Source organism: Limulus polyphemus, unplaced genomic scaffold (genome assembly GCF_000517525.1).
Source record: "Limulus polyphemus unplaced genomic scaffold, Limulus_polyphemus-2.1.2 Scaffold3540, whole genome shotgun sequence".
NCBI classification, from domain to species: Eukaryota; Metazoa; Arthropoda; class Merostomata; order Xiphosura; family Limulidae; genus Limulus; species Limulus polyphemus.
The window spans coordinates 20,096-33,280 of NW_013669150.1; the positions used below are offsets into that span (position 1 = coordinate 20,096).

Sequence of the window (13,185 nt, forward strand, 5' to 3'; positions counted from 1 at the left end):
AATATGGATGTCATTAAGTAGAAATAAATTTTCCACTTTAAGCAGTTCTGACTCTAATATTTATATACAAAACTGAACCCTAAGACATAGAATGTTATTTTTAAGTTCATAACTGTATTTCCTGTATTTGTGAATACATTTGACCTGCAGAACGTATTTTTCTCAGCTTCAAGTACTGTTATGAGACTAAGGAAAAAACAACAAAAGTTCTTTTATCTTAAGCTTCAGGGTATTAAAAAGTCAAACGTTTCCTTACTGAATATATTTTAAGGCACATGTGACCAATGTATATTCATAAGACTTGTAAATAAAACATGATATAGAGATGTTGTGGTATTCTCAGTGACAGTGATTTAAAATTTAAAACAATCTTTATTTATACCTAAAAGTGCAAACATGTGCATACTTGCCTTGTAATGAAACAGTGAATCAGTCAGCAGCTGTAACCTCTCAAGACATCTTTCCATCAGTAATAACATAGTTTGAAAACCAAGTAGAAATATGTTAATCCAACACTCCTTACTTAACATGAAATGTTAGATTTACCCATTATGACTAAAGCTATCCAAGTGGCTAGTTGTTCTCGTACCACACAGCTAGGGCCATAACCTCAGCCAGTAAAGGACATTGCAGTTGTTGGCCTACTTGCACAATGTGTGTGAAGTTACAGCAATATCCCCATGGATATAGTAAATATTATCTACTAGAGAACATTAAAAGTAACTAAAACAAAAATAACACCATGATTTTCTGGACCATATGTTTATGTAAAAACTGCATAGAATCAGGTTAAATGAAACATTTTGAAAGGTTGAACATTAAACTAAGAATGTAGAAAATGTATGGTATGCCTGCATATCATAATATATATAAATGATTTGTAGGCCCATTCTAATAGTATTTGGTTGAGACAGAAATGAGGTCATCTCTGAAACATACCTCCAAAAGAAAGTTTACATTCAGATGTATCTCTACTGTTTAATATTTTGTTACCACATAGATTCTTTAAATTAATAACACAATAAAGGGATCATATGAATGCAAAAATGACCTAAACAGTACATTGATGTTGGTTCAAAACTGGTTTATCTAAATAAACGCTATGTGACAGAGTACTGTACTGCTTATTTGTATGTGTTTATTACACAATATGCTATGCTGAAATCTTAAAAACGAAATAATTATTTTTATTCAGTTTATCTTACAGAGTTAAAAATATGTTATCGTCCATCATGGTTGACATTTGGAAAATACACACCTTTCATATTATTAAAAACAATTCTGAGTATAAATTTATCCTGAAATCAAATATTAAACCATCTCTTAAACATACATTTTATTAATGTATTCAACCCATTTTAATGAGCATTTTATTACAAACAAAATCTTAATCCAGCTACACTGAACATTAAATAGTTTTTGCTGTCCTATAGTTACAATGGTGAAATAAATACTACATAATATTCAAAGGTTATTTATCATACAAAAATCACACATTGTGTGCTACACAGAAATTCAATAACAAGCAATGTAATTGTACTTTTGACTAATTTTCTTTGGTTTTTTCATCTCTGATACCAGTACTTAAGTGTTACTTCTACCAAAGAAGTACAAAATAATAAATAAACTGTCTAAAGCTTTTAGCTGTAGATGATTTAGTACTTATTCCATACAGAGGGCCCAAAGTTCTTTAAATATGACAATGGTGTACATGACACAGTGATTTCACACACATTATACACAAATACTTCCTGTAATTACACATCTTCAACAAGCATAATTTCTCAGATTTTAAATGACTTAAATATCAGACCAATAGTACATCAAAGTTAATTTAAATTTATAAAATAAAATGAATTTTGAAAGGTAAAATGTTAGATGGTGAATTTACATTCTTAGCCAGAAACAACATACAACTGTCAAAAACACAAACCTACTTCTTCATTCCAAGATAACTACTGTTCAGAAGTGGGACAGAAAACATACAAAACTTGACTTACAACAAAATAACTTTTTAAAAAGATGTTATATAGTGAAATAAGATCAGCAAGTAAAACTTTTTTTTACAAAATGGGATTATATAGTAATTCATTACTCCTGCACCAGTCACCGATCTGTTAATATGGAAGTAAGATTATATAGTAATTCATTATGACTCGTGCAGGAGTTACTTCCAAGTTAAGAAAATAAGATCAATAAGTAAAACGTTTTTTTTTACAGCTGAATAATACTGTAGTTCATATTCAAAGTATTATATTATCTAAGCTCTAATATCTTAATTTCAAAGGAAAATAGTAAACAAATTCTCAATCTTCACTTTTCTGTCTCACGTGATGCATCTATAATCTGAATTTTTCTTATTTAATTTGTAGAGAAATAACCTATAAATAATTTCAATGTTCTAGCTCTGTTTATTGAGATATCAATAAAATTTCCCAACCCATGACAGAAGCCCACCAATCTATCCTCAACATTCAAGGCAATTTTCAAAACCACTTGTTTGTATTTGATAGAAATAGTTTATTTTCCATTTCAAGCATACAATGGTCCTTTTGGTAACAGATGTTGGAGTAGAGGACTTGATGGGTTACGTGTTGGTGAGAAAAGCTGATGATCATAACATTTAACAATTTTATTTTACCTTAAATAACTTAATTGGAAAACCAATTAAATTATAGTTGTTTTTGGACATTCTATTTTAGTGACTTATGTATTATTTAGGTTTTAAAATGAATATTTAAAAGGTATATGAACTTTCGTTTTGGTAACTAACTTACAAAAAAAAAAAAGAACATACATACATGTATGTATGGCTAGGTAATGATGAGTGTACGATTCCAGAGCTTCATACATACATGTACATAGGGCTAGGTAATAATGAGTGTACAATTCCAGAGCTTCAAACATACATGTACATAGGGCTAGTTAATGATGCGTGTACGATTCCAGAGCTTCAAACATACATGTACGTAGGGCTAGGTAATGATGTGTGTACGATTCCATAGCTTCATACATACATGTACATAGGGCTAGGTAATGATGCATGTACGATTCCAGAGCTTCAAACATACATGTACGTAGGGCTAGGTAATGATGAGTGTACAATTCCAGAGCTTCACACATACATGTAAGTAAAGCTAGGTAATGATGCGTGTACGATTCCAGAGCTTCAAACATACATGTACGTAGGGCTAGGTAATGATGTGTGTACGATTCCAGAGCTTCACACATACATGTAAGTAGGGCTAAGTAATGATGTGTGTACGATTCCAGAGCTTCACACATACATGTACGTAGGCTAGATAATTATGAGTGTACAATTCCAGAGCTTCACACATACATGTAAGTAGGGCTAGGTTATGATGAGTGTACAATTCCAGAGCTTCACACATACTTGTAAGTATGGCTAGGTAATGATGAGTGTACGATTCCAGAGCTTCAAACATACATGTACGTAGGGCTAGATAATTATGAGTGTACAATTCCAGAGCTTCACACATACATGTAAGTATGGCTAGGTAATGATGAGTACAATTCCAGAGCTTCATACATACATGTAAGTAGGGCTAGGTAATTATGAGTACAATTCCAGAGCTTCACACATACATGTATCGAAATCTGTTACATGTTCCTACTGTGGTACGTTGCTCTTTAGGGATGAACAAACTGTATGTCATACAAGCCAAGCAATAAAACTATAAAATTAAAAATAACTATATGAAAAGTAAACACTTGAAATTGAAGAAATAGTAACAAATAATTCATCCAAAGAAAAACGATAATGTTTATTTTATTTCAAGAGTTTCAAAATTTAATATCACTGTACATTGATGATTTTGCTACAATCAGTGTTAGAACAGTGGAAATAAAAAAAGTTTTGATATTCATTTAAGGGGTACTAGAGGTTATGTAAATGAAATACGACAGCTGTAAAATGAAAAGAAGTGTTATAATAAGCATGAAAATTATCTTGTACTCAGATTGACTCAGTAAATTCACATACAAATTTTTACTATAATACTCTACTAAATATCCGGACTTGTTTTGTGTATAACATACATATAATACTTACTAAAAGCTTGTCCTATTTCGTGAAGATACAATTAATAAATTCAGAGCCCAAACATGTAAACCATCATGTGTAGGGGTTATTTCCTTTTTTTCCCAAGGCCTGGTAATAGGATAAAAAATACAGCTTTTCCAAGAGGCTGTTAAAAAAGATTTGTATTTGTCCAAATTTTACAGCTGGACAAATGGCAAGTAATTTTAAATTTATAGGTTTCATGTTATGCTTTCTATGATAGAAAAGATTAAATCTTCTACTTCAACCACTAAATGACATAGGTTTCAAGACACAAAATATGTATCACGCTGGGTGGAATGAAAGTTAAGGTTGTGGGTTCAAAAATTACTCTAGTTTAATCCCAAAAATTCACTTGTCAATACCAGTGTGTCCACACAGTCAAAAAAGTTCCAAGAACACATGTATATCCTCCATCACGTACTGTTAGGATTATCTGTACAACACTGTACAGTCTCCATCATACTCCATGTTTTGTTAGAATTATCTGACTGGTCATGTACAACATTGGTCCATGCTTCTTTCAAAATGTACCCTATCTATATTTTTTTATCTTGTATTCCCAGACCATTTTGTATCAACACTGTACAGTCTCCAACATGTATTGTTACAATTATTTAACTGGTCATGTGCAACACACCATATAGTCTCCATCATGTATTGTTACAATTATTTAACTGGTCATGTACAACACACCGTATAGTTTCCATCATGTATTGTTACAATTATTTAACTGGTCATGTACAACACACCGTATAGTTTCCATCATGTATTGTTACAATTATTTAACTGGTCATGTATAACACACCGTATAGTCTCCATCATGTATTGTTACAATTATTTAACTGGTCATGTACAACACTGATCTAAACTTCTTTTGTAATATTTCCCTATCTACACTTTTATCTTTCTCTAGTAGCTCCAGTCTTAAAACTTGGAATGTTTGGTGTCCTTGAAAGCCATCTCTCCATAGCTGTTTCTCTTCATTAATTCACAGAATGAATCTTCACGCTTCAAAAGAACTTATGACCATGTTCTTCTAACCTGTTGTTTCATCTTACATCATCCATTTTTATTTCCCACTAAACTTTAGTCCTCTTCTAGCTTGCTTATGTTTTTCCTGAGTTTTCTGGAAATGCTGCAATAGTTCTGGAAAGTTAATTTTCTTCTGTAAGTTTTTCTGGGTAGTGGAAGAGTGAGATCTAGTAAAAATATTAAAAAGACTCATAATGTATTACGTGCTGAAAACAGGGATGTGTGGGTGAAGTAGAAAAAGTGAGATACTAATTTGTAATATATTCTTGCTAGAAAATTACAAAAACTGGAAGTAATTTATAATCTGCTCTGGATTCTATTAGTAATATGTACAGATTTAAAACCTATAAAATAACCTGGATAAATGTGTCTCAGAAAAGAAAGACAATGTAATTAAATACCTTGATAAATGTAAGTTAAAGAACAACCTGGATTATCTGGATAAATGTGTCTAAAAAAATGAAATGTAATTAAATACCTGGATATATGTAAATTAAAGAAAAGAACCTGAATATATCTGAAAAAATCTGGATGCAATTAATGAACTGAATATCAGAGGAAAAGACAAATGTAGTTCATAACTAAACAAAAGGTGACATTACTTATCTACTTAACTCTGTATCCATATGGCAGTGGTACAAGATAAGAGCTTTCAGTTCTGTAAAGGGTGAGTAGCATTTTTTAATAATCATTTATAAATTCAGTTACAAAAATAAGATGAAACACTAATGTGACTAATTCATTAAAGGTATTCTTCTGTAAGTTTAAATGGAAAATTACTAACTTTGAATCAGGTTGCTGAAAAACTGAAAGACCGTGGATGCAAGAAAGCCTTTGACGAAGCGTGTGGAAAGCTTCACTTTGTGGTAGAAGCATCAGTAGACCATAGAGACTTTTAACTAGGTAAGGATTCTGTTGCGGTTCAAGAAGTTGTAATCTAAGATCTGAAACAGAAAGAGAACTAAGATCTGAAACAGACAAAAATAACATACCAAGACCTTAAACAACCTGCAATTTGAGAGTGAAAACAGACCCAGATGCTGTAGTCTGACATTCATATTTTGTGAAAAGTTAAGCTGATGCATATAAATTTGTAATACTTACGTATTTTTATTTTAAAAATTTTAGGAATAAAAAATGTCTGATCTTAGTCAACGGGGAAACTATGTGAAAGTTAATATCTGAACATGTATTTCCAATAGATACTAACTTCTAAACTAGTGGGATGCAAATCTTTCTGGCAGACACATGAGGAAAATAGCTAAACTGTGTATGGAGACGAGTTATTGTCTTGGAAGAAATTAATAGTAAAGACTCAACATTTTGTAATAAAAATACATTCAGACCTATACTTGCACATAAAAACTTGATAAATCTACATGCCTCGGATATATAATATTAATATATACACATTTTACTTAATTAGCACTAAGATTAAAGAAAGAAAAACTTACTTAAACCAAAACAGTTATATTACCTACTGTCCATTTATATCTTTGTTATTGGCTTAAATATGCACGAGCTTTTATTTGAAACATCAGTGTTTTTAGAAAGTGAAATCTTCCATCAGTTAGAATTTAAAAATTCCTCAGATAAAATAAACTGTACCTTTTGAAATTAAACAAGTAATCTTATGTGTTTTTCTAGTATCATTAATAAAAACGTTTATATATAATATACTTTTAGAGCACAAAAATTAAAAGTAGTTTAAAATAGAAACTTTAACCATTTCCTTGATGTGTTGAGTGCACACCTACATATAAAGTTTGAAAATTTACCAAAAGTAATAATTCTTTTGCACAAAAAAAATTTCAGAATTGATACTTTGTTATTTGTGACATTTATGTAACTCAAAGGTAAAAATGAAAATAATTTTCAAACTTATATTTCTACACAGATCCAAAGAGTCATGCCTATACACAATGTACTTATGTTTTTATAATTTATTTGTCTATCCCAAAGCATATGTTTATATTTGCTAAGAAACAATCATTACTTGAAAAATATCTCAAGGTTCTGTTTCTCGTATAATTTTCCTTCTCTTTCTCTGAATGTTATTAGTAGTCTTTCAGTTCCCATGCTTTTATGACTTCACAACAGGTGACTGAACTACTGATGAAAGTCAACTTTCAAAATAGCTACAGGCAAAAGTAAATACCATTGGATAGAGTGAAACAATAAGTACTTTCTGGTTTTGTTGGACAAGATCTCGCTCACACAGAAAAACAACAACAATGGAATGTAGTGGGAAGTTCAGAAGAGTTAGGAACAAATCATAGATCCAGGATTTTTCATATAGTTTCTTTAGATGTTCTTTTTGTTGCTGAAAATATCTTGGTGCTAAATTATATTTGTTTAAAAGCTACAGAAATTTTCTTTTATGACAAGACATGAAGTAAGCCTTAATGGATATAGTGAGTGTGATAGGCAACAGCAAAAATATTCTAGTAACTCAAACTTACTTATTGAATATCTTAGTTAGGTTTACTGTTTTCAAACAATGCATATAAATTTAAGAACCTATTAATGAATATAAATCAAGTTGAAACTGAATGGATATTTAAAATGGAACTTCTGATTACCATAAAACAAAAGGAAGTATATCAAATGATTTTAAAACAGTGTGTCACAACAAATTTTAAAAATTCGACAGCATAAAAAATGATAGAAAAACTAAATCAACTTATATGAATTTGTTTAAGCAGAAACTAGATATTATTTATTAATTTTATTCTAGGTTTCATGCAATCAGGTTTGGGTGTTTCCACTGTGTGAAGGAAAAACATCAAGGGATATCAGTGACCCCCCCAACCTTCCAATGTGGGAAGTGTTAACTTTTGATTAACAGGGAGTATCACTATTTAATTTTAGAAAAACCTTCTGTATCTGAAAATTAATGGGGCCTTCATAAGTTTTGGTTCACTTACATATTTATAAATCTAAATAAAATCTGAAAAATACTCAATTTACATGAAAACAAAATTCAATAAAAAAATATATTTAGGATTTCAACTAAGAAGCCATTGGTTACTACTGAAAGCATTAACAATTAGTGAACAATTGGAAATGCTGTAAAATTGAGTAAAATTCTCACTTTTAATTAAAACTGGATATTTGTATTTCATTATTATTTTTCATAAATAAATACATCACATTATAGCCATATACATTAAGTGGGTAAAAACAAAATTGTGTTTGAAAAACTGTTTAACACAACTATACTTACATGTAAATATTGGAGATTCAATAAGCTGTATAAGTTTATCAACTTCAGTTAGGAAGTAAACAGTTACTTCCAGATTCCCACTGATGTAAAGAGTTAAGAAAAAACCTTTTTCTACAGACACTTAATTATTACTTTAATTTATAAATACAGTTTATTAACTGATTCTTCCATTGTCCATCACAAACTTTAAAAAACAAACAATTTAATAAATAATAATAAAATAAATAACAAAAAGTTTACTACTTTCACACTTGTCTGTAAACAAGCTATATGAGTGAAAGATAATAATTTTCAAGTTCCAGTGAAAAAATTATTATACAATGAAGTATACAATTGTAAAGATTTACTTTATTAAACAGTACCTCATTCACTAAAGTATACCATTGTAAAGATTTACTTTATTAAACAGTACCTCATTCACTAAAGTATACCATTGTAAAGATTTACTTTATTAAACAGTACCTCATTCACTAAAGTATACCATTGTAAAGATTTACTTTATTAAACAGTACCTCATTCACTAAAGTATACCACTGTAAAGATTTACTTTATTAAACAGTACCTCATTCACTAAAGTATACCACTGTAAAGATTTACTTTATTAAACAATACCTCATTCACTAAAGTATACCACTGTAAAGATTTACTTTATTAAACAATACCTTATTCACTAAAGTATACCACTGTAAAGATTTACTTTATTAAACAATACCTTATTCACTAAAGTATATGACTGAAAAGCTTAAATCTGCTGAATTAAGCTTTCTTCTCTTTGTCAGAATTTTTTAGTTATCACACTTCAGCACTAATTTTGTCTTTCTACAATGTTCTATTAAGTTCCATTACAGCAGACAATCAAATTTCCAAAAAATAAAGGATACAACAGATGTATCAAGTCACAGGCATGCTTGTAATTCTGTGACAGGAGACACAGTGAAACAGTAGCTACTGGACTATGACACCAGGAGCGATATAGACAACAAAACAATGAACAACTTTCCTAAAGTGAACAAACAAACAACGTTTAAAAATTGTGGAATAGTGAAGTACCCAAGTTTTGGTATGATTAACCACATCACAAGATTAACAAACATACAAGTTCTGTGGCATCAAAACAATCGGCCTTAAATCTGCTGCATGTTTAACAAAGAAACACTGCTAATAAAGTGGTCTTTTTTAAAGGGAAATGCTTATAATGTATATAAAAAAAATCACATTTAATGCTGTTTTTTTTATATAAATATGAAGTTGTAAAAGCTTACGTTTTACAAAAGACCGGACTAAAGGCACAAATTTATGACCATGAAACAGATACAGCAGTTTTAACTTTTAAAGATGTACAAGATTATAGGTGTAATATAACATCTAGCTTGGCTGCAAATTCAATAATTCATTAAATTTGACTACATGATTCATTTTAAGAAATTAACAAAAACTCTTGCCCACCTCAGTCTTCAGATTGTTAAGTTGATTTCGTAGTTCAAACAATTCAGTAGAAGTAAGAAGTATAGTATTAAGTGTCTCCACCAGATGGCAAGCAAACTCTAAATCTTCATGAACAAGAAGTATTTCTGCTATTGTCCTGTAGATATCTTCTGTATTCAGCACTAGGCATAACTGTCTAAACAGGTCAAAAGTTTGTGTCAACACTCAGTAAATCCTATCTATGTGCTCTTTTTGCATCTCAAATATTTGTCCTAGTTATGTTTCTACCTATTCATACGTATCCAACAAAAATCTGACTTAAGAACTACATTGTGATCAGTGCTAGTAATTATGATATCCAACAGAATTTGGACTTAAAAACAAGCTACGTTTCAGCACCAGATATAATTATATTTATTTTCAACAAAAAACTCATGTTCAGCACTTAGAGATCACTATAACTTAAGAACCACCTTGCATTCACTACTACGATATTGTTATGTTGCACTAGAGATCACTATAACTTAAGAACCACCTTGCATTCACTACTAAACTATGATATTGTTATGTTGCACTAGAGATCACTATAACTTAAGAACCACCTTGCATTCACTACTAAACTATGATATTGTTATGTTGCACTAGAGATCACTATAACTTAAGAACCACCTTGCATTCACTACTAAACTATGATATTGTTATGTTAAGCTCACGCTCAGCACTAAAACCTCATATCTAAATTTTTCTAGTTATCTCTTTTGTTATATAATGTCAGGTAGCAAAAAAAACTATTATTGTTATCATAAAGCTAACTGATTAATAAGTTGATACTGTTACAATATAAAGAACTAATACTAAACTACAGCTTCATACTCACCTGATTATAAAAGAACCCCTATCTTTAATGAGTTGATACTGTTACAATATAAAGAACTAATACCAATCAGGTGAGTATGAAGCTGTAGTTTAATAAAAGAACCCCACATCTTTAATGAGTTGATACTGTTACAATATAAAGAACTAATACTAAACTACAGCTTCATACTCACCTGATTATAAAAGAACCCCTATCTTTAATGAATTGATACTGTTACAATATAAAGAACTAATACCAAACTACAGCTTCATACTCACCTGATTATAAAAGAACCTACATCTTTATTGAGTTGATACTATAACAATATAAAGAACTAATACTAAACTACAGCTTCATACTCACCTGATTATAAAAGAACCCCTATCTTTAATGAGTTGATACTGTTACAATATAAACAACTAATACCAAACTACAGCTTCATACTCACCTGATTATAAAAGAACCTACATCTTTATTGAGTTGATACTATAACAATATAAAGAACTAATACTAAACTACAGTTTCATACTCACCTGATTATAAAAGAACCCCTATCTTTAATGAGTTGATACTATAACAATATAAAGAACTAATACTAAACTACAGCTTCATACTCACCTGATTATAAAAGAACCCCTATCTTTAAGCAAACCTCGATTCCTACTGAACAGCTCCATCAAAGCAACCATAAACTTGGTGAAGTAACATGTCATACTTGGAAAGCTTGGTGCCATTTCCCTAACAGGGGTTGGAACATTCACATTTTGAAGTTGGTTTTGCTGCTTCAGACCAGCAGACGAAGAAGATATTTCTGATAAAACTTCAAGATCCAGAAGAACAACCTGTATAAGAAATAATAAGGGCCACGAAACAATAAGTTTCATTACAATGACAAAGAAACATTAAGCTGTATTCAAGTGAAGAAGAGATATTAACATATATTGAAGAAGATTACACCATATTCTGCTGAAAAAAAAACCAAAAAGTTATATCTTACTGAAAAAACAACAAGTAATATCTTACTGAAAAAACACACAAATAGTTATATCTTACTGAAAACACACAAATAGTTATATCTTACTGAAAACACACAAATAGTTATATCTTACTGAAAAAACACTACACATTTAACTACTAGCTAAATGAAGATTAAAAAACTATTTAACATAGATCACACTTCTTTTAGTGTGATTAATTTTTGGACTGTGTTTAATACTACTAAAAAGGAAATCAGAATGATGCCAAAAATGTGTTTCAAATCATACCAATTTTCAATATTTTCAAGTACAAAGCTGAGGTGTAAGATTACTGTAACAAGAATTAAAGATATTTTGTTTAGGCTTTGTCCAATATATGCCACTAATGAGAATATCTTTCACCGAAGAACACTGGTCGTTGGTCAGCTAGGTCACAATGTACAATACAAAAACAAATATTTAAAATCACAAGCAGTGTGTTGAGAAAAGGTTGTGATTATATCCCAGGTTTGATGTACACAGTATTGTAAAAAGACAGTAATATCAGAGTATTTCATTCACTGTCTCAGTATAATATTGTGCTGTTAAGAACAGTTGTGTTGTTTAGTATGTGTCACAGAAAACTGCTATATAATCTTATAAACCTAGTGGGAAAAGTCCACACTACACAGTTATGTATCACACTAAATTTTTAAATTTTATCTGCCATTGAAATGTATTTATACAACTGTATCAAATCCAGTACTGCTACAGTTAAAACTGCTGTTTAACATAATCTTCTATGTACACTAACAGACTCATGCCTGTCCATTTCAAGAGGATTTTGGGACCAAAAGATGGAAGATATTCTCTGATGAAGTCACAGCTGTTTAACATAATCTTTTATGTACACTAACAGACTGATGACTGTCCATTTCAAGATGATTTTGGGACCACCAGGATATTCTCTGATGAAGTCACAACTGTTTAACCTACACTTTTATGTACACTAACAGACTGGTGCCTGTCCATTTCAAGAGGATTTTGGGACCACCAGGATGCAAGATATTCTCTGATGAAGCCACAGGAATAATAATGGTTGGAGATAGCTTGAATGGGAAATGAAACAAAACTTTAATATAAGTTTAACATAACAGCAAATGTACAACGTTTCGATAAGGTTTTGTCATCATCAGGTACAAGTAATTTACACTGACACGGATATATATACACACAACACACACAGAGTATTGAACAAAGAGGTCACATGACCAGACACTTGCAAAATTTAGAAGAGGTATCTTGGCACCCCGGGGTGTTGGTTTAGAGTAGGGTTGTTATGTTCAATTAAGATGGATTCCTTGATTTTTCGTTTGTTTATGTTGGGTTCTTTGTTTAAAATGACTGTGTTTTTAATAGATATACTATGGTTTTTTTGAGTTGCAATGGTGAAAAACATGGGACAGTTTTTTTATTGTGTTCTGTCAATCTGGTTTCCAATTTTCTTCCTGTTTCTCCGATGTAGAATTCTGGACAGTTATTGCATGTTATTTTGTAAATGACGGTGGTGACCTCTTTGTTCAATATTGTATATATATATATATAT

At 30.6% G+C, this 13,185-nt stretch overlaps 1 protein-coding gene across 3 annotated transcripts in view; it reads right to left on the reverse strand.

Moving 5' to 3' along the window:
- Positions 1 to 3,760: 3,760 nt before the first annotated feature.
- The window catches only part of LOC106469551 (protein VAC14 homolog), a 33,950-nt gene continuing 24,525 nt past the window's right edge, over positions 3,761 to 13,185 (reverse strand). For 2 of the 3 annotated variants that reach the window (XM_022398091.1, XM_013930047.2), the window contains 6 exons: positions 11,242 to 11,465; positions 9,789 to 9,963; positions 9,224 to 9,342; positions 8,343 to 8,422; positions 5,901 to 6,060; positions 3,761 to 5,283 (listed from right to left, as the gene is read on the reverse strand). In XM_022398091.1, coding sequence (XP_022253799.1) covers positions 5,154 to 5,283; positions 5,901 to 6,060; positions 8,343 to 8,422; positions 9,224 to 9,342; positions 9,789 to 9,963; positions 11,242 to 11,465 — 888 coding nt within the window. In that variant the 3' untranslated portion in view covers positions 3,761 to 5,153. Of the gene's footprint in view, positions 5,284 to 5,900; positions 6,061 to 7,112; positions 7,255 to 8,342; positions 8,423 to 9,223; positions 9,343 to 9,788; positions 9,964 to 11,241; positions 11,466 to 13,185 lie in introns of those variants that run through there. The other variant, XR_002612871.1, reaches the window with a different exon arrangement.